Source organism: Sorex fumeus, unplaced genomic scaffold (assembly GCF_029834395.1).
Source record: "Sorex fumeus unplaced genomic scaffold, SorFum_2.1 ptg000072l, whole genome shotgun sequence".
Taxonomy (NCBI): domain Eukaryota; kingdom Metazoa; phylum Chordata; class Mammalia; order Eulipotyphla; family Soricidae; genus Sorex; species Sorex fumeus.
Genome location: NW_026606129.1, coordinates 48803055 through 48821892, shown reverse-complemented (window position 1 = coordinate 48821892; position 18838 = coordinate 48803055). Strand labels below are relative to the sequence as shown.

Below are 18838 nucleotides of genomic sequence, written 5' to 3'. Positions count from 1 at the left end.
TAACTTTTTTATATTGCCGGGAATTGAACCCCAGACTTCACACATACAAGGCAAAGTACTCTTACCACTGAACCATATCCCCAGCTTTTCAGTTTGATAATCATAACAATCTTATTAGAAGAGTGATGAATTTGGCAGTTTGATTCATGAGTCCCAAATTCGGAAGTAGATAATATGATTTCAAATCATCAGTAATGTTTGATGCCATAAGACATTATGGAGGCATTGAATTTACTAAGTAGAGAAGAACTAGATAAGATCTAGGTATGATTAATGCAAAAACTGAAACGTGAATGGAGTCTTCCATTGTTCATTTCTGGAGAAGAGGACAAACTGGTTGTGGAGATAGAGGGAGAGTGTCTTGACTAGAAGAAATCCCAGATGATAGTACTATGTTGGAGGTGAAGTGAGCAAAGTGCTTTGAGGACAGTTACCAGCTTGTTAAAATTCTGTGGACTTAAGCTTGATATTTGGGATTAATAAACATTATTGGTGAATTTTACAGAAGAATTTTTTTGATAGTGGTAATGAAAGGTTGTAAGGTGCTAGAGTGATAGTACAGCGGGTACTTGCCCTGCATACAGCCGAGGCAGGTTCAATGTCTGGCATCCCATATGGTCCTCTGCACATCACTACGAGTGAGTTCTGAGTGCAGAGCATTGTGGGGTGTGGCCCAAAACAAACAAAAAGGGTTATGACAAATTGCTAACACTGGATTGTAATGGTATTATATTTTAATCTCTGATTAGAATCTTTTTAGTGCATGAGTTTAGTTCTAACTTGTTTTTTCCTTTTATTCTGTATCTTTTATAGCTATGATACATGGGTCCATAGTAATGATGTTGATGCAGAAATTGAAGACCCACCAATTCCAGAAAAGCCATGGAAGGTAAAGATTTAATTTATTTTAACTAATTTTTGGGAAGAGGAGCACCTTCCCATGTAACCCAGTGATATTTTCCCCAGTTGTTTGATGCTTTGGCTCAGTGTACTGGAGCCCACCAGACCACATCTAGTGGTCCTCAGAGATCCTTGGTTCGCACATTATATTTTGTTTTTGTTTATCAGAATACAAATATAAATATTTTCTCATATTTTTATATTTAAGTGTTTTCATCAGATCAAACATATGTGGTGCCAGGGATTGAACTTGGGTCAGCTCTGTAAAACTGCCTTACCCACAATCTTTCCACTTCTCAGAACAATCTTTATTTTTTAAAGTTGAGGACATAATGTTAAATGCAGTGTCTGTAATTAGAAATACTGCATTATGAGGCCAGAGCAATGGTACAGTGGGTAGGGTGTTTGACTTGCATGTGACCAAACTGGGTTTAGTCCCCTTAACCTCATGTGGTTCTTTTGAGCCCTCACTGGAGTGATTCTCAGTGCAGAACCAGGAGTAAGTTCTAGAACCACAGGGTGTGGCCCAAAAACAACCCAAATTTTTTGGTTTGGTTTTGTTTCTGGGACACACAAATGATGCTCAGGGCTTACTCCTGGGTTTGTCCTTTGGAATTACGCCTGGCAGTGTTGAGAGGACCATATGGGGTGCCAGGGATCAAACCTGGGTTGGTCATATGTAAGGCAAGTACCCTACCCACTGTACTATCTGTCTGGCCTTGCATCTTAAATATCTTATTATTCTTTCTGTCAAACTCAAGCTGAAATGAGAGAAGACATGATTGTCAAATTTAAGATGTCAGTTTTCAGAAGCTTCAATTTTTGCAAACCCAGTGACTTTTTGTACACTGTATTCTTTTAAATAAATTAAAAATTCAAAATGGTTAGACTTAAAATGTTTTTAGAGTGTACAAGATAACTAAAGTTGGAGATAGAATAAGAAATTAATTTCTTGCCCTTCCCCTCCCCCCCTTTGGGTCATGCCTGGCAGTGCTCAGGGGTTACTTTTGTGGGGTTTTTTGTTTGTTTGTTTTTTTTCCAGAATATTGCTTTGATATTTTATTTAAATAATGGTGGAAATTTTATGGCTGATAATAGACACAAAAGCGTGAAAGTACACATCTCAAGAGGGGAGATGCGGGCGATACATGTGCTCAGTCCACATGGGCAAAAGCAGCACATGACGCTGGAGCAATAGCACAGCGGGTAGGGCATTTGCCCGGGTTCAATTCCCAGCATCCCATATAGTCCCCTGAGCACCGCCAGGGGTGATTCCTGAGTGCATCGCTGGGTGTGACCCAAAAAGCAAAAAAAAAAAAAAAAACAACAAAGAAAAGCAGCACTTGAGCTCTGGCAGCATATGCCCTCAGGGGTTACTTTTGGCTCTGCTCTCAGGAGTGGCAGTACTTGGGGGACCATATGGGCTGCCAGGGATCTAATCCAATTGTCTGCGTGCAAGGCAAACTCCCTATCTGTACTATCTGTACTATTGCTCTGGCCCCAATTTCTTGCCTTCCTAATGTTTTTGGTGTGCATGTTTGGTTTTTGAACCCAGGGCCTCATGTAAAGCATGTGCTTTACCATCAGATAACATTTAGGTCCCTTCTTTTCAAAATTTGTGAAGATTCTTTTAATGAAATTTCAAGTACTTTTAAATTACTTCATTATTTATACAGATATTTGTGTGTTGTGGTTTTAGGTTCATGCAAAATGGATTTTGGACACTGATGTTTTCAATGAATGGATGAATGAGGAGGATTACGAGGTAGATGAAAACAGGAAACCTGTGAGTTTTCGTCAGCGAATTTCAACGAAGAATGAAGAGGTACTTGGTTTGGTATCATTTTTCTCCAATAGGTGTTCTTTGATTCTTGGTCTGAATATTAACAATTTTTTTAATTGCTGCCACACACCAATCAGTATGTATAATCTGTCAAATTATATATTGCTAAATAACTGAATGGGTTTTTCAGGAACCTGGTACTCTGCAAAAAGGGACATAAACATCTGCAAACATTAAGACTGTTTTATTTATTTTTTGCTTTTTGGGTCATAGCCAGTAATGCTAGGGGTAGCTCCTGGCTCTGCACTCAGGAATTACTCCTGGTGGTGCTCGGGGAACCTATGGGATGCTGGATCGAACCAAGGTCAGCTGCATGCAAGGCAAATGCCCTACCTGCTGTTCTATCGCTCTGGCCCTACCTGTGATTTTCTTACTAAAATTTCTTCTCGAAAGTTCTTTTGTCAGAAAAATATGTTTGAATGTAGTCTTTTTATTTCTTCCAGTGTTCACTTTTGCTTTAATTAATTTTGATTTTTTTTTTTTTTTTGGTGTAAGTACGGAGGTACATACTTGTGGTGCTCAGGGATTACTCCTAGTTGTGCACTCAGGAAGCTCCTGGTGGGCTTGGGAGGACTATATGGGAGGTTGGGGATTGAACCTGGGTCAGCCACTTACAAGGCAAGCCACCCTACCCATTGTACTAAAGCTATTGCCCCAAGAAAACTAATTTGGAGGATAAGCTTCCTTTTTCCCTTTATGTAATTTAAACCAAGTCTTTCATATCATTAGGAATTTTCTACTTCCTGTTTCATCATTATACTGTACCTTCTATATCTGTTCTGGTTAAGATTTATATGGCTTATTCTTTTTGGGGAATGGTTAACATATAAATTTACTTAATGTCACTTTTAAAAAATCAAATTTTAGGGACTGGAGCAATAATACAGTGTTTAAGGTGCTTGCCTTGCATGCAGCTGATCCAGGTTCTATCCTGCCATCCTGTATGGTCCCCCAGCACTGTCTGGAGTGATTTCTGGGTGTGGAGCCAGCAGTAACCCCTAACCACTGCTGGGTGTAGCCCCAAAGCAAAAAAAAGAAAAATCAATTTTAGTCTCAAAATAATCAAAGATATGTGTAATTGTGATTTTCTATTAAATCTTCTCTTGGAGGCCTTAGATCCCAATTTGGTGCTACAAAGCAACTAACAATAGATAATTAAGGAGTATGACAGTGTCAATTCCCCCCCCCCCCAACTCCCCCCCAATATCACCTGCAATAGTACTAGGGTTACTCCTGGCTCTGCTCTCAGGCAGGGATTTTTGGGCATCATATGAGATGCTGGGATTCAAACACAGGTGTGCAAGGAAAATGCCCTTCTGCTGTCCTATTGCTCTGGCCCCTCAGCTTCTTTTTTTTTTTAAAAAAAATACGTAGAAGTTAAGGGGGCGGTGTGGGAAATGGAGAACAAAACAAAATTCTGACACAGCTCTTAGATTATTTTATAGGCCTTTTCTCATTTGTGTTCTTTATGGTGGTTCCTAGGATGTACTGTGCCAGGGACTGAACTTAGGGCCTTGAACATACATAGCACATGTATCCCTGTCCTTACTATGTTAAGTTGCTAGTTATATACACTTTAGGTTTTGCATGTTGTGATGTATTTTGCAACTATTGACTTGTTTATTTACAGTTTTTTGTGGAGTCCTTAGGGTTTTCTGTATAAAAAAATATCTGCTAAGAGAGATAGTTTTGCATCTTGAATTTTTATAACAAATTCCAATTTTGGGGGGCGTGGGGAGGTGGTCACACCTAGCGATGCTCAGGGTTTACTCCTGTCTCTGTATTTAGAAATTAATCCTGGTGGTGATCAGGGGTCCCCATATGGGATGCTGGGGATCAAACCCAAGTAGGTCACATGCAATGCAGATACCCTATCCACTCACTGTTCCATCACTCAGATCCAACAAATTCTAATCTTTTGTGTCATTAATTTTATTCCTGTTTTTCAGTATAAATTTGTTTTCTGACATTTTTCCACAAGATTATTCAGCCTCTTTGTATTTTATAATTTAATAGATTGTTCATTTAATTCTAGTAGTTACTAAATCTATTTTCCCACCTAGAAATATGGAATGTGAATAAGAACGACTTTTCGTTGTACAAGAACAGCTTTTTGAGTATGTTTGGATTTTGTAGCCTAGTTCTTTAAGATTGATTACATTTATCATTTATGGGGTCTGTTCCATCTGAGAGGTAAAGGGAAGTCTGTGAACTGGTAGTGGTTTAGACTGTTTGATGGAATCTGAGCTAGGGAATTTGTTACTGTTTGTATGAAATTTCATTTCTTTTTTGCTTTTTTTGGGGGGGTCACACCTGGCAATACACAGTGGTTACTCCTGGCTCTGCACTCAGTAATTACTCCTGGCAGTGCTCAGGGGACCATATGGGATGCTGGGAATTGAACCTGGGTTGGCCGCATGCAAGGCAAATGCCCTATCCGCTGTGTTACCACTCCAGCTCCAAAATTTCACTCTTGGACAGGGTTTGTTGAAATGGAGAAGTTGGCATATCTGGCTGATATTTATTTCCATTTACTTTTTCCTAGCCAGTCAGAAGTCCAGAGAGAAGAGATAGAAAAGCATCAGCGAATGCTCGTAAAAGGAAACATTCCCCTTCCCCACCACCTCCAGCTCCCACAGAATCACGGAAGAAGAGTGGGAAGAAAGGGTAAGAGACATTAAAACAAATACCAAGGGGCTTCCCACAATTTTTATTATATTTATTTTCAACTTCCCACAGTTGGAAGTTGTGCTGATAGAGAAAGTCTTACTTTGACTTGGTTGGAAGTCTTTGCTTTCATAGTTCTTCCTATCTTCCATTGGTAGTCTTATTTCATACTTATATGCCAGCAGCCTGAATACTATCTTTATTTTGTTTGTGGGGGACTCATAATTCAGTGGTTAGGCCACACTAGGTATGCCCTAGCCTTTCTTGGGTACCGACTCAGTGCTCAGGAATCACTCCTGGTGATACTCAGGGGACTGTAAATAGTGCTGGGGATTGGCCTGGAGTCAGCCCCAGGCAAGTGCCTTAATCCTGTTTATTCCTCTAGCCTTTTCTTTGTCTTTAAAAGTTATTCTGTTATTCTGGGGGCTAAGGAGGGGTTGTTCAAATGACTGCAGCACATGGTTTGCCTGCTGGAGGTCTAGCTTCTCTTCGAAGCACTGCATGGCTCCCGGAACATCACTTGGTGTGGCCCAAAGTCTCCTGGTGATTCTAAACATCATAGATACAAATAATGAAGATATTGATGCTGAAATTGTTTGCTGTTATAGTAGTTATAATTTTAAAAAATGAACAATTTTGTTGTTTAAGGCAAGCTAGTCTTTATGGGAAGCGCAGAAATCAGAAAGAAGAGGAGGAGCAAGAAGATCTTACCAAGGACATGGAGGACCCAACACCTGTACCCAACATCGAGGAAGTTGTACTTCCAAAAAATGGTTTGTGTTTTCTTCCCATGACAATAAGTGTTAGACATGACTTAATCATAATCTCAGCAAGGTATAATGATTGGTATCTCATTCTAGTCCTCAGTTCTCAGACTTTCTAAAGTATAGAAGATTTCTACTTTCAAACTTCACATTCATGAAATTTTTTATTTTCCCCCCTTTCTTTTTTGATGTATTTTTACTGTTTATTATAAAGCACACCGTGACCAGAGTTTACCCATACTTCATAATAATTCATCATTAATAGTATTAGGCCCAACAGAATACAGTTAAGCAAATGAAGTGTATTTGTATACGGTCTAGCCTATTTGCATCAATATTGGTAGGATATTAACCATTTAAACTCTGAATTTATCTTGTTTTACTCTTTATCGGTGTTAAATTTTTTTCTACATGAATTTCTTCATGTATCTGATACTTTGCTTTCTAAGAGCATATTTTTTTTCTTTTTTTTTTTTCTTTTTGGGTCATACCCGATGATGCACAGGGGTTACTCCTAGCTCATGCACTCAGGAATTACCCCTGGCAGTGCTCAAGGGCCCATATGGGATGCTGGAAATCAAACCTGGGTCGGCTGCGTTGCAAGGCAAATGCCCTACCCGCTGTGCTATTGCTCCAGCCCTTTAAGGGCATATATATTGAGGATCATCTTGTTTTCTTTTTGAATTTGGTCCTCTGTCATGTTTCTCTTTATGTACTTTAAAAGTGCTTTCTTCTATTATAAGAGCTCTGATATGAATTAACACCATCTAACCACACTCTTCCCTCTTTTGACAGAGGCCTCTTAAACATTACTCGGGGGCCTGGGAATTAATTGCTCCCAGTATTTCTCTGCCAGCTGGACCAGATGATCTGGTGCCGGGATGATATGATTCTGCGTGAGCCTAGTAGTGCAGTAGGCCTCCAGGACTATACCCTGTAGTGTTTAAGGAACCATTCAGTGCCAAGGATTGAACTTGAGGCTTTGAATATGCCTGGCCTGCGATCCAGCCCTTCTATCCATTTCAGTCCCTTGCATGCATTCCTTCCTCTGTTTTATTTTTATGTTAGTGCTCAGTTGTACTTAAGAATTTCATGTTACTGTCTTATAAATTGCGCACATTCTTTTTTTTGGGTCTGCTTTTCTTTCTTTGTTTCAATGGTCTTTTTGCACTTTCACTTCAGTTGCATTAAAGTATGCCTTATTTTGGTTTGTTTTGGGGACACATCCAGTTGTGTTCAGGGTTTTCTCTTGACTTTTCACTTAGGGATTACTCCTGGTGGTGCTCAGGGGACCAGAACCCAGGTTCATGTGCAAGGAAAATGCCCTTCCCGCTGTACTATTGCTCGACCAAAATTATGCCATTTTTTAATAGGAAGGTTATTAGGGTCTTTTCTTTGCATCCCTGAAGCTAGTTGCCTATGGACATTGGGCATTTACTAAAAATAAAATTTATTGAAAATGATGTAATTAAACATACTAGCATGCCCAGACATACCACACTATCAGGAAAATATGATGTACTAAGATTATAGCAGTTAGAACAACTTTTGTGTTAAAAGATTGAAGAAGAGGCTGGAGAGAGTGGGTAGTGGGTAGAGTGCTTGCCTTAATGCAGCTGACTTGGTTTTGACCCTATATGGTCGCCTGAGTTCTACAAGGAGTGATTTCTTGAGTTCACAGCCAGGAGTACTCTTGAGAATTGCTGGGAGTGGACCCCTCCTTCCCCCACAAAACAAAAAAAAAGAAATTTCAGTGTTTTGAAATTCATGTAGATTTGTTAAAAGAAATCAGTTTTCCTTAAATGTGCCCAGCACAAAAATTGGATTCTACAGATGTGCAATAAACTGTATTTAGAAAAGAAATAGAAGTTTTTTCAGTGCTTTTGTCCATATATATATTTTTGTTGTTGTTGTTTTGCTTTTTGGGTCACACCCGGTGATTCTCAGGGGTTCTCCTGGCTCTGCACTCAGGAATTACTCCTGGCGGAGCTCGGGGGACCAGATGGGATGCTGGGAATCAAACCCGGGTCAACCGCGTGCAAGGCAAACACCCTACCCGCTGTGCTATCACGCCAGCCCTTGTCCTATATATTTTTATGATGAAAAATATTGGTGTCTAAATAATGAAGACGTGTACTTCAGTGTAGTGTTAATACTTTTCACCTGGCTTGCTTTTTTTTTTTTAATCATATCCTGTTATCCTCAGGGGTCACTCCTGGCTCTGCACTCAGGAATTATACCTGGCAGTGCTCCTGTGACCATGTGGATGATCTGGGACCCCATGCAAGGCCAAAGCCCTACCCTCTGTACTATCTCTCCAGCCTTACAGGCTTGTACTTTGAACATTTAGTACGATACCTAATGTTAAGGAGTGGAATGAATGTACCTCTTAATCATGCCCTATCCTGTTTTCTACTTGGCCAAGTGAACCTTTCCCCCTAAGATGTAATTTTATTTTTCTTTCTAGTAAATCCAAAGAAAGATTCTGAAAACACACCGGTTAAAGGAGGAACAGTAGCAGATCTAGGTAAAAAAACCCAAAAACAAAAGTTCTGTACAATTCTTTGTTGTTCTTTTCTTGAATTCATTTCAGCTTACTGATACCCCTTTTCTGAGAAATGCCACTTTCAATTGCTGCTGATGATCTTAATATCATTGTTTCACTGCTTTGGTAATGTATACTCATTGTCATCAATGTATTCTTTACTTTTGTAGTTAACTGCCTGCCCCTCTTAATGCTTATGGTTTTGTTTAAACTAAAAATTAGGATGTTTTCCTGCAAATCAACAAAGGTGGTAATGTTATGCTTAAATCAGAATGAGTTTTATTTCTTTTTTAATTTGGGGGTCATACTTGGCAGTGCACAGGACAGTGCTCAGGCAGGCTCTTTGTTCAGGGATCACTTCTGTCAGGGCTGACCATATGGGATACAAGGCATCAAACCTGGGTCATCTGCATGCAAGACAAGAGAGCTACCCTTGTACTATTACTTCGGCCCAGAATGTCTGAGTTTTAAATAAACATGATTAAAATATATAATCTTTGCAAGCAAAAAAGAAATTTTTGAGATCTGTGTGTGGAAATAGAGACTTTTTTGGGGGGGGTGGAGCTTTTTGGGTTACACCTGGTGATGCATAGGGGTTACTCCTGGCTTATTATGCACCTCAGGAATTACTCCAGGTGATGCTTGGGGGACCATATGGATGCTGGGAATCGAACCCGGGTCGGCCGTGTGCAAGGCAAACGCCCCACCCACTGTGCTATCACTCCAGCCCCGACTTTAGGGTTCTTTTCCCCTACTTAAGTGAGTTCTCTTTTGAAAAAATTACAGTGATCCTGAATGAGTGATTGAGAGAGTTTTTTCTACTTCATTTCACTAAACAGGTCTTGTTTTTCTGACTTAAAACCTGTCATTGAACAGCAGTGAGTAATTCCAGTTTGGATTAGGTTGAAAATAGAACGTTTTCTTGATGAAAGCACATGTAAAGGTGTTATATTAGCAAAATCAATGAAAAGAAGTATTGTCAAAGTGCTTTTACCTTGGTTTGAATATCAGTACCAAATCAATGCTTTTTAAATAGCAATTCTTGGGGACACTGCAATTTCCATGAGGGCTTTGTGGAACTTAGTTAGGAGCAGCTTTGAGCACTGCTGAATATGACCCCAAAACAAACAAAAAACTTAAAATAGTTCTTAGATGTATTTGCTGAATTAATAAGGTAATGGAAAATGGCTCTCCTCCTCTACTTCCCTCCCCACTTCTTCCACCCTCTATCTTTTTTCCTCTCCCCTTCTCCCTTTCCCCTTCCCGTCTGTCCTCTGTCTCCTGACCCACTTTCCCTCTCTCCTTCTTTTCTCCCTTTTTTCTTCTCTTCCTCTCTCCTTTTTGGTGGTTCCAGAGAGTGAACCCAGGGCCTCACACATGCAAGGCAAGTGCTATACCACTGAGTTACATCCCTCGTCCTTCTTGGTTCACTTAAACTGGACTTTCTTTCTTACTACCATGGTCTTAATAACTTTTTGAAAACAAAAAGTTGCAGGATTTTAATAACACCTTATTACACAAATTAAATTATAATTGGAGTTGCTTCTCTTCTTTGTTCAGGCGAGGGGACTTTGTGCTATTCTGGGTGTTGCTGAGAATTGTGTTATTCCTGGCTCTGCACTGGGAACTTATATGGTTCTGGGGATCAAATCAGGGTCAGCTGTATGTAAGAGCAGCGTCCAACCTTATGTACTACCTCTCCAGCCCCACCCGTCCCACCCCTGTTCTTTGAAAGATCATTTAGATTACCCATCATCAGAAAGTATTAATGCCTTATAGGATTTGGTCTCTAGGGATTGTGTATATTCTTTCTTAACTCCTTACTCTTTATTCACTATCTTTCGGATCCAGTTGTTATTAATTAGTTTGACCAAACACCAGAAGGCACAAGCCCCGATGATTTTTCTTTTCTGTTGAACAAGATCATTACTAAAACAGTCTAAAAAAATTTAAACATGCTTTGAATTTCTATTTGTGCTTTTTTATACAACTCTGATTTGCTGAGCTATTTGACATGAATTTGGCTTAAAATGCTAATTTTTCCTTTTGTTTAGTATTATATAAATCTTAAATGTTTTTAAGTAATGCAAATGGCGCTTACCTGTTCTTTACGTAAATCATCTATTTGATTTTGTAGATGAGCAAGATGAAGAAGCAGTCACAACAGGAGGAAAGGTAATGAGCTACTCCTAGTACATGAGGAGCTCTCTTAAGAACCCTATATATTGAGCAGTCATTAGAATTACTATATTTCAAGGTCCCTCCACTTTTTAAAATTTCTGTTTTATTTACTCACTAAGGACTGGAGCCATAGCATTGCGGGTAGGGCATTTGCCTTGTACGTGGCCGACCTGGGTTTGATTCGTCCACCCCTCTCGGGGAGCCTGGCAAGCTACCGCAGTATTCCGCCCGCACAGCAAAGCCTGGCAAGCTCCCTGTGACATATTCGATATGCCAAAAACAGTAACAAGTCTCACAACGGAGACGTTACTGGTGCCTGCTCGAGCAAATCGATGAACAAGGGAAGATAGTGCTACAGTGCTGACTCACTAAAATACTTTGTCTGATCCCAAGAATTTGTACCAAGAGGTAATTTTTACCATGTTAGGTCTTTGTCAGTGATGTGATGTAATTTCTGGCTCCATTACTCCGCTCGATCATAATCAGGGAAGGCTACATCATTACAAGTATTATCAGGCAGTGCAAATAAGCATGGGACATGCCTGGCCCTGTTTTCCTCACTCTCATTTCTATTTGGTTAGTGCCAGCATCCAGCTGATACAGTTTTTAATCATGCATATAACTCTATTAAGCCTTATAGTCAGTTACTTCTGTTTCATTTACTCTGCTTTTGAGACATATCAATAATTGAATAATCTTGTATAATCGTTTAGAAATAAATTCCCTGAATTGTTCAAAATGGGTTGTAACTTTTTTTTTCTATTAAGTCAAGTGTTCAAAGTTACTTTTTAAAGTCAAGCTATAAAATAATGAACATATTCATGTAGTGTTTTCATGAAAAGTATTTCAAAGAACTTGTCTACGTGAATCTTCATCAGATTTTTCTTAAGAACTTTTGTGCAGGGAGTGACAACACAGTGGGGTAGGGCATTTGCCTTGCATGTAGCTGCCCCAAGTTCAATCCCCAGCATCCTATACAGTCGACCTGAGCACCATTAGGAGTAACCCCTGAGTATCACCAGGTGTGACCTGAAAAGTCATTAAAAAGAAAAAGTAGTTTTGTGTAAAGTTAATCCTTAATCAAATAGATGCTTAGAATATTAATGAATATTACATTTGTAATGGATGTCATTATTCAGAGTAAGTTATATTTTCTATAGTTAACAGACTGACATAGAAAGCCAAGAACTTACCTATAAGTTTTTTCTTATCTTAAGGGTGTTGAAGTTTAATCAAATAGATGCTTAGAATATTAATGAATATTACATTTGTAAGTGGATGTCACTATTCAGAGTAAGTTATATTTTCTATAGTTAACAGACTGACATAGAAAGCCAAGAACTTAGCTATAAGTTTTTTCTTATCTTAAGGGTGTAAAACCATGGACAATTTGAATTACATAATTTATTCTTAAGAGGGCTAGATAGGGGCTGGAGCGATAGCACAGCGGGTAGGGTGTTTGCCTTGCACGCAGCCGACCCTGGTTCGATTCCCAGCATCCCATATGGTTCCCTGAGCACCGCCAGGAGTATTTCCTGAGTGCATGAGCCAGGAGTAACCCCTGTGCATCGCCAGGTGTAACCCAAAAAGCAAAAAAAAAAAAAACAACAAAAAAAAAAAGAGGGCTAGATAATTACTTTAATACCCAGTTCCATGGTGTCATTGTCATTCTTTTTTTTTTTATTGTGCTAATTATCCTTTAATAATTAAGCTTAAGAATAAATCCAAGAGCACAGTGAGGTATGGCCCCTCAAAAAAAAAATCACAAGTGACTTGTAGATAAACTACAAAATTAGAGAACATGTGAATACCAAAATTTTACCTTTGGTTAGTATTCTTGGGTTTTTTGTTTGGGTTGTTGGTGGTGGTAAGCGGGGCGTGGGGGGGGAGGGGGTATGGGCCCGGGTAGAAATGCAGTTTGGGCTACACCTGGCTATGCTCAGGCATATCTCCTGGTGGACTCTGGTGTACGTACAATGTGCTGGGGATTGAACCCAAAATCGGCTACATACAAGGCAAATGTCCTACCCTTTCACTGTAATATCACCCCATCCTTTAGTATTCTCATTATACATGCTTAATGTTATTTATGATAAATTACATAGTGTCAAGTTATCCCCAGGAGGCCATGCAAGACAAGTACCCTGCTCATTGTACTATTGCTCGGGCTTCAAAGGGCCACCTTTTGCAATGTGTTTTATAGTATCAGGGATAAACCCAAAGTCTCACAAAATGAGGAGTCTTCTCTTTGCTACCACCAATCCACATCCCTGCCTTCAAAGACTGTCGATACTTGTTTTTCATCAGTAGCCTCATTTTCTGTGAGTTAGCATCAGAAAGTTTGAAAGCTGTTGTTTATCTTCTTCTGTTTCCTTCTTTGATCTTTGACATCTATTTTGTAGGAAGATGAAGATCCTGGCAAAGGTGATCAGAGTCGTTCAGTGGATACTGGTGAAGATAATGTGACAGAGCAGACTAATCACATTATCATTCCTAGCTATGCATCATGGTTTGATTATAACTGGTGAGTAGGCACCTTAGAATTATGAACGTGATCGGTAGGAATAAAGAACTTTTGGTGAATTCATTTGTGTAGTTCTGCCGTAGTCCTCACACTGTAGGGGACAGCACTGTAGCACTGTCCTCCCGTTGTTCGTCGATTTGCTCGAGCAGGCACCAGTAATGTCTCCATTGTGAGACTTGTTACTGTTTTTGGCATATTGAATACGCCATGGGGAGGCCAGGTTCTGCCACGTGGGTGGGATACTCTTGGTAGTTTGCCAGGCTCTCCGAGAGGGGCGGAGGAATCGAACCTGGGTCCTGGGAAGGCCACGTGCAAGACAAATGCTCTACCCACTGTGCTATTGCTCATTAGCAAAATATGAGCAGCATAATGGACTACTACCTATTAGAAAAGTATGAAATCACAGCTTGATGTTATATTGATGGATTTGGAGAGTATTATGTTGAGTGATGTTAGTCAGGAGAGGGACAAAGTGATCTTTAAGTGAAATATAAATAAACAAAGCAGGGAAATAACAAATCTCACCCCCTCCCCTGCCCCACTGAGAACTTGTCTTCAGCAGGAAACTTACCACAGGGAGGGGGGACTGAAATGTGAGGACATTAGGTCAGTGGTAGACACTCTGGGTAAGGTGGTGTCATGGTAAGGATTGTGTTATGCATGAACCCTAGATTAAACAGCATTGCAAGCCATAATGTTTAAAAAATTTTTTTTTTAAATAAAACAAAACAGTTGTCATGGGGCTGAGAGACAGTACATCAGGTAGGGTGCTTGTCCTGTATGCTGCTGACCCCGGTTCAATTACTGGCATCCCATATGGTCTTCTGGGCCCAACAGGACTGATCCCTGAGTAGTCATGGAAAGCCCTGAATACCACTGGGTGTGCCCCAAAACAAAAACAAGCAAAAAACTGAACTGTCATGGTTCACCCTTTTGCCCCCCAATTTTTTTTTTTTATTACAACGACATCTAATTCATATCCTAAGCTATTTCAGAGAACATATTCAAATATAAAAATCCACTTACTGGGGCTACAGATAAATGCTGTAGATGATTTTGATTTATATACTTTTTCACAACTGCAAGTTTTGTCTCTTTGAAATTTTTTTTGTGGGGGTAGAAAAAGGAGGGCTTGGGGCCATATCTGGTGGTGCTTGAGGTTACTTCCAGCTCTGTCACTTCTTTTTTTTTTTTTTTTAATTTTTATTAGTGAAACACCATGAGGTACAGTTGTAGACGCACAAATTTTTGTGCTTGGGTTTCAGTTATACAATGATTGAGTACCTGTCCCTCCACCAGTTCTGACAGTGCTCAAGAAACAAAATGGGTGGATGAAATGTAAGGTTATTTAGCTCCTGTACTTTCTGTGACCTTAACCATGAAATTTTGTTTGTTTGTTTTTGTTTTTTTTTTTGGCTTTTTGGGTCACACCTGGCAATGCACAGGGGTTACTCCTGGCTCTGCACTCAGGAATTAGTCCTGGCGGTGCTCAGGGGACCCTATGGGATGCTGGGAATCGAACCCGGGTCGGCCGCGTGCAAGACAAAAGCCCTACCTGCTGTGCTATTGTTCCAGCCCCCCCCATGAAATTTTTTTGATATACCTTTGAAACCACTTTGAATGTTATTCCTGATTTTCTTTCATAAGTACAAGTTGGAAAGGAATTAACATTTAGTTCTTCTCTACATGTTCAGCATTCAGACTTGTAGAGATCAGATTTTTGTTTTGCTTTCTAAAAAATTATGTTGACACTTTTAAAATAAGCTTTTGTTACTGAGCACAGTTTATTTTCCATGAATAATGGTTAATGGATGACACATAGTAAGTTGTACATAACTGATTGCTCTGTGGGGGAAGAGCACTTGCCAGCCGTGCTCAGGAGCCTGAGTGCCACTCTTCACTGGACTCAGACAATGTAGGCTGGAGAGTTCAGTGTATCAGGCCCAGTACTGTACCAGGTGTTGCGTGGGTGCTAAGTGACGCAGGCATCAGACTTGCCAGCCTTACATCATGCTCTACAACCCTATGAGCTGGCTTTCCAGTTCCCTCAGGAATTTTTGTGTTTGCTTATAGGAACAGCAAAGTAATATTGAGATAACCTACTAAATAGTGGAGGTGGCAAAGGTACAGTTACTTTTATTTTTAATAGTTGTAGGGGTCACACCCACCAGGGGCCAGAGCGGGAATGATACTTTGATCACAGAGGTGAGGAGTATGGGACACTGTGGTAGAAAGAACAAGACCCCTCTACTTCCTGAGCCACATCCCTGCTTAGAAAGCTTTTTTTTGATATTAATTGCTAAGAACTCTGCAAACAGATTATTTTGCAAACATTGCTAAGTTTGTAGAGTTTACTTTGAATTTTGAATAAGCTTAGTTCAAAATTTTAGTATGTTTTCAAAAAGAACTCTTGGCATTTTCTTTTTAGTATTCACGTGATTGAGCGGCGTGCTCTCCCCGAGTTCTTCAATGGGAAAAACAAATCCAAGACTCCAGAAATGTGAGTGAAACGGAAAGATCTTAATGCTGATTCTTACTATGTACTAGAAAAAAATTATCTGTCATGTTTCGTAGTAGGGGGTTTCTTAGTGCACTTCTGAATTCACTGTTGATAGATTGTAAAAGTTGTGAAATATTTTGCTTAAAACATTATGTCTCAGCTGCATAGCGTTTCTTGTTTCAAAGGAAATGGTTTAAAATTATTTTATTTTTAACCCTTGAGATAATATGGATCTTGGAGCCAACGATAAATTATGCAGTAAAGTGGGTTGTTTCACCTTAGTAGTTTCCATCTCCTCTTTGCATGTGTAAGGGATTACATAGTTCCTGTTTCATAATCCAGGGGGTTATTAAACAATATTTTCCCGATAATTGCTAATTGAAGACTACCAAGATAACATTGCTACTTATTAATTAATCTTAATTACATTAAGCATTGCTTACTTTTACAGTGGAAAAATTCATTTTACTATCCTTTTGTTTTTGTTTTGTTTAGGGGCCATACCTGGCTGTGCTCAGGACTTGACTCCTGACTCTGCACTCAGGGATTATTCCTGACAGGATTCAGGGGAGCCCATATGGGGTGCTGGGGTTCTAACCCAACTCAGCCATGTGCAAGGCATGCGCCCCATGCAATATACTATCTCCAGCCCTTTTACTGTCTATCTTAATCCCAGTATTTAGACAGAAAGTTTCTTTCTCACTTTCATTTTTTATACTCTCTTCTCTCTGTAGCTAACCTCAGTTTCCAGACTTTTTTTGCCCTTTTGGGTTTTGGAGCTTTGTCCTGGATATAGGCTCAGGAATCTGGTCGGGCTTAAGGGACCATATTCAGTTCCAGGAATCGAACTTGGGGGTTTGACTGTGCACTGGGCAGGTGCCCTACCTCCTATACTAACTCTTTGGCACTGTTTTCTAGCCTTACCTCTATGACCCAGTTTATATTCATTTTACTTAACATTATCTTTATACTTTATGTTTGACCTTTTTTTACATAATTGTTTTGTATATTTTGGGTTCTTTCCCTGACTTGTGTTCAATACAATGTCATTCTTGTTTGTTGAGCTATTTTTCATGATTTTTATTTGTCTTTGTTTCTTGGTTTTATATTTGGTTGTGAAGTAGAGGAAGATTTTGGCTAGGTAAGTTACTGTTTCTGAAGGGATATTTTTCTACTTGATTAATTTTGCCATTTTTACCTTTTTAGATATTTGGCATATCGAAATTTTATGATTGATACATATCGCCTAAACCCACAGGAGTATTTAACCAGCACTGCTTGTCGTAGGAATTTAACTGGAGATGTTTGTGCGGTGATGAGGTGAAATGTTTTCCTTTTTTCTCAGATCCTACTTCCAGGTTATTACTGATACATTGGTGTCTAATATTTGGTTAAATCAGATTTTCTTTTTAAATTTTTGGGCGAATAAAATACTTCACCCAATTTTTATGTAGGAATTGAATGTTTGTAATTTTACACTATTACAAATACTGAATTTTTTCTTTAAGAATTTTACGGTTACATTATTTATCAGGTCATGACAGGAGCAGGAATGCAGTGAGTTGACTTGGAAATTGTAGAAGTTCTGTGCTTAACCTTTTTTTTTTTTCCTTTGGTCGGAGGGGTCACACCTGGCTGTGCTCACTATGACACTCCTAGCAGTTGGGGAACAATATGGGGTACCAGAGATTAAATCTAGGTTGACTTCCTGCAAGGCAGGCACCCTGCCTATTCTACTATTGTATCTCATACTTTCTGCATCTCTCTTAAGGAAAAACAAAATTGGATCTCATGTTAGTTTTTATCATGTGTAAATAATTTTACCAAGATTGTAAATGAGCGCTTACTTATTTTTTGTTTCTTAAATTAAAAAAAATTATGGAATCACAGTGGGATATTATTATATTATTCAATCACAAGGTTGTTCATGATTGGATTTCAGTCATATAATGGTTCCAACACCCTTTCCTTTACCAGTGTACATTTCTCACCACCAGTGTCCCCAGTTTCCCTCCCACCTACCCCCTCTCTCCCTTCCTCCCCTCCCCTCCCCTCCCCTCCCCTCCCCTCCCCTCCCCTCCCCTCCCCTCCCCTCCCCTCCCCTCCCCTCCCCTCCCGGCATTGTGGTTTACAATACAGAAACTGAAAAGTTACTATGTATATTCTTTACCTACTTCTAACACTCATTTTTTACTATTATTGTCATGTTGGTCCCTTCTCTATTCTCACTGTCCTTTGCTTCCTACACAAGCAAGCTTCCAACCATTGACTAGTCCATAAATGAGCATTTATTTTCTCATTTTTATGATTGTAACTACTGGGTTCTGGGTGGTTGCTGGTGGTGTAGTATCAATAATACTTCAGCTTTATAGAAATTTTCTCATACAGAAAATATTGTCAGTTTGTGATTATTGACTGCGTGTAGAGCTTGCAATATTTTAGTGACATGGTGCTGGTTATGGAGGTGAGATGCATTCTCTAGATTTTAATTTTTAGAACTTTATTCTTCAGGGTTCATGCCTTTTTGGAGCAGTGGGGGCTCGTTAATTACCAAGTAGATCCTGAAAGTAGACCCATGGCTATGGGACCTCCTCCTACTCCTCATTTCAATGTATTGGCTGATACCCCCTCTGGGCTTGTGCCTCTGCATCTTCGATCCCCTCAGGTAAGGCAGTGCTATATTTTGTTTCCATCTGGATGATGATAATAGACAACTATTGATAGAATACATACTAATGGGTGGAATTTGTCTTTTTTTTATCTTCATAATGTTTGAGTCTAAGAATACTGTTGACCTTTGAACAATATGGACATTAGGGGCATGAGTCTCTGAGCAAAAATCTCTTAAGTTTTCACTTCTACAAAATTTTACTGTTGTTTATAATTTGAAGAAAATTGTCTTCATAGCCTCTTG

The 18838-nt window shown here is 39.5% G+C and overlaps 1 protein-coding gene across 1 annotated transcript in view; it reads left to right on the top strand.

Annotated features, from left to right (window-relative positions):
* SMARCC1 (SWI/SNF related, matrix associated, actin dependent regulator of chromatin subfamily c member 1) overlaps nucleotides 1-18838 on the top strand; it is a 132708-nt gene that overhangs the window by 40365 nt on the left and 73505 nt on the right. Inside the window, exons 8-17 of the mRNA XM_056129210.1 lie at nucleotides 814-889; nucleotides 2600-2725; nucleotides 5289-5410; nucleotides 6059-6183; nucleotides 8642-8701; nucleotides 10857-10894; nucleotides 13303-13424; nucleotides 15853-15924; nucleotides 17131-17244; nucleotides 18436-18589. Coding sequence (XP_055985185.1) covers nucleotides 814-889; nucleotides 2600-2725; nucleotides 5289-5410; nucleotides 6059-6183; nucleotides 8642-8701; nucleotides 10857-10894; nucleotides 13303-13424; nucleotides 15853-15924; nucleotides 17131-17244; nucleotides 18436-18589 — 1009 coding nt within the window. The remainder of the gene's footprint in view (nucleotides 1-813; nucleotides 890-2599; nucleotides 2726-5288; nucleotides 5411-6058; nucleotides 6184-8641; nucleotides 8702-10856; nucleotides 10895-13302; nucleotides 13425-15852; nucleotides 15925-17130; nucleotides 17245-18435; nucleotides 18590-18838) is intronic.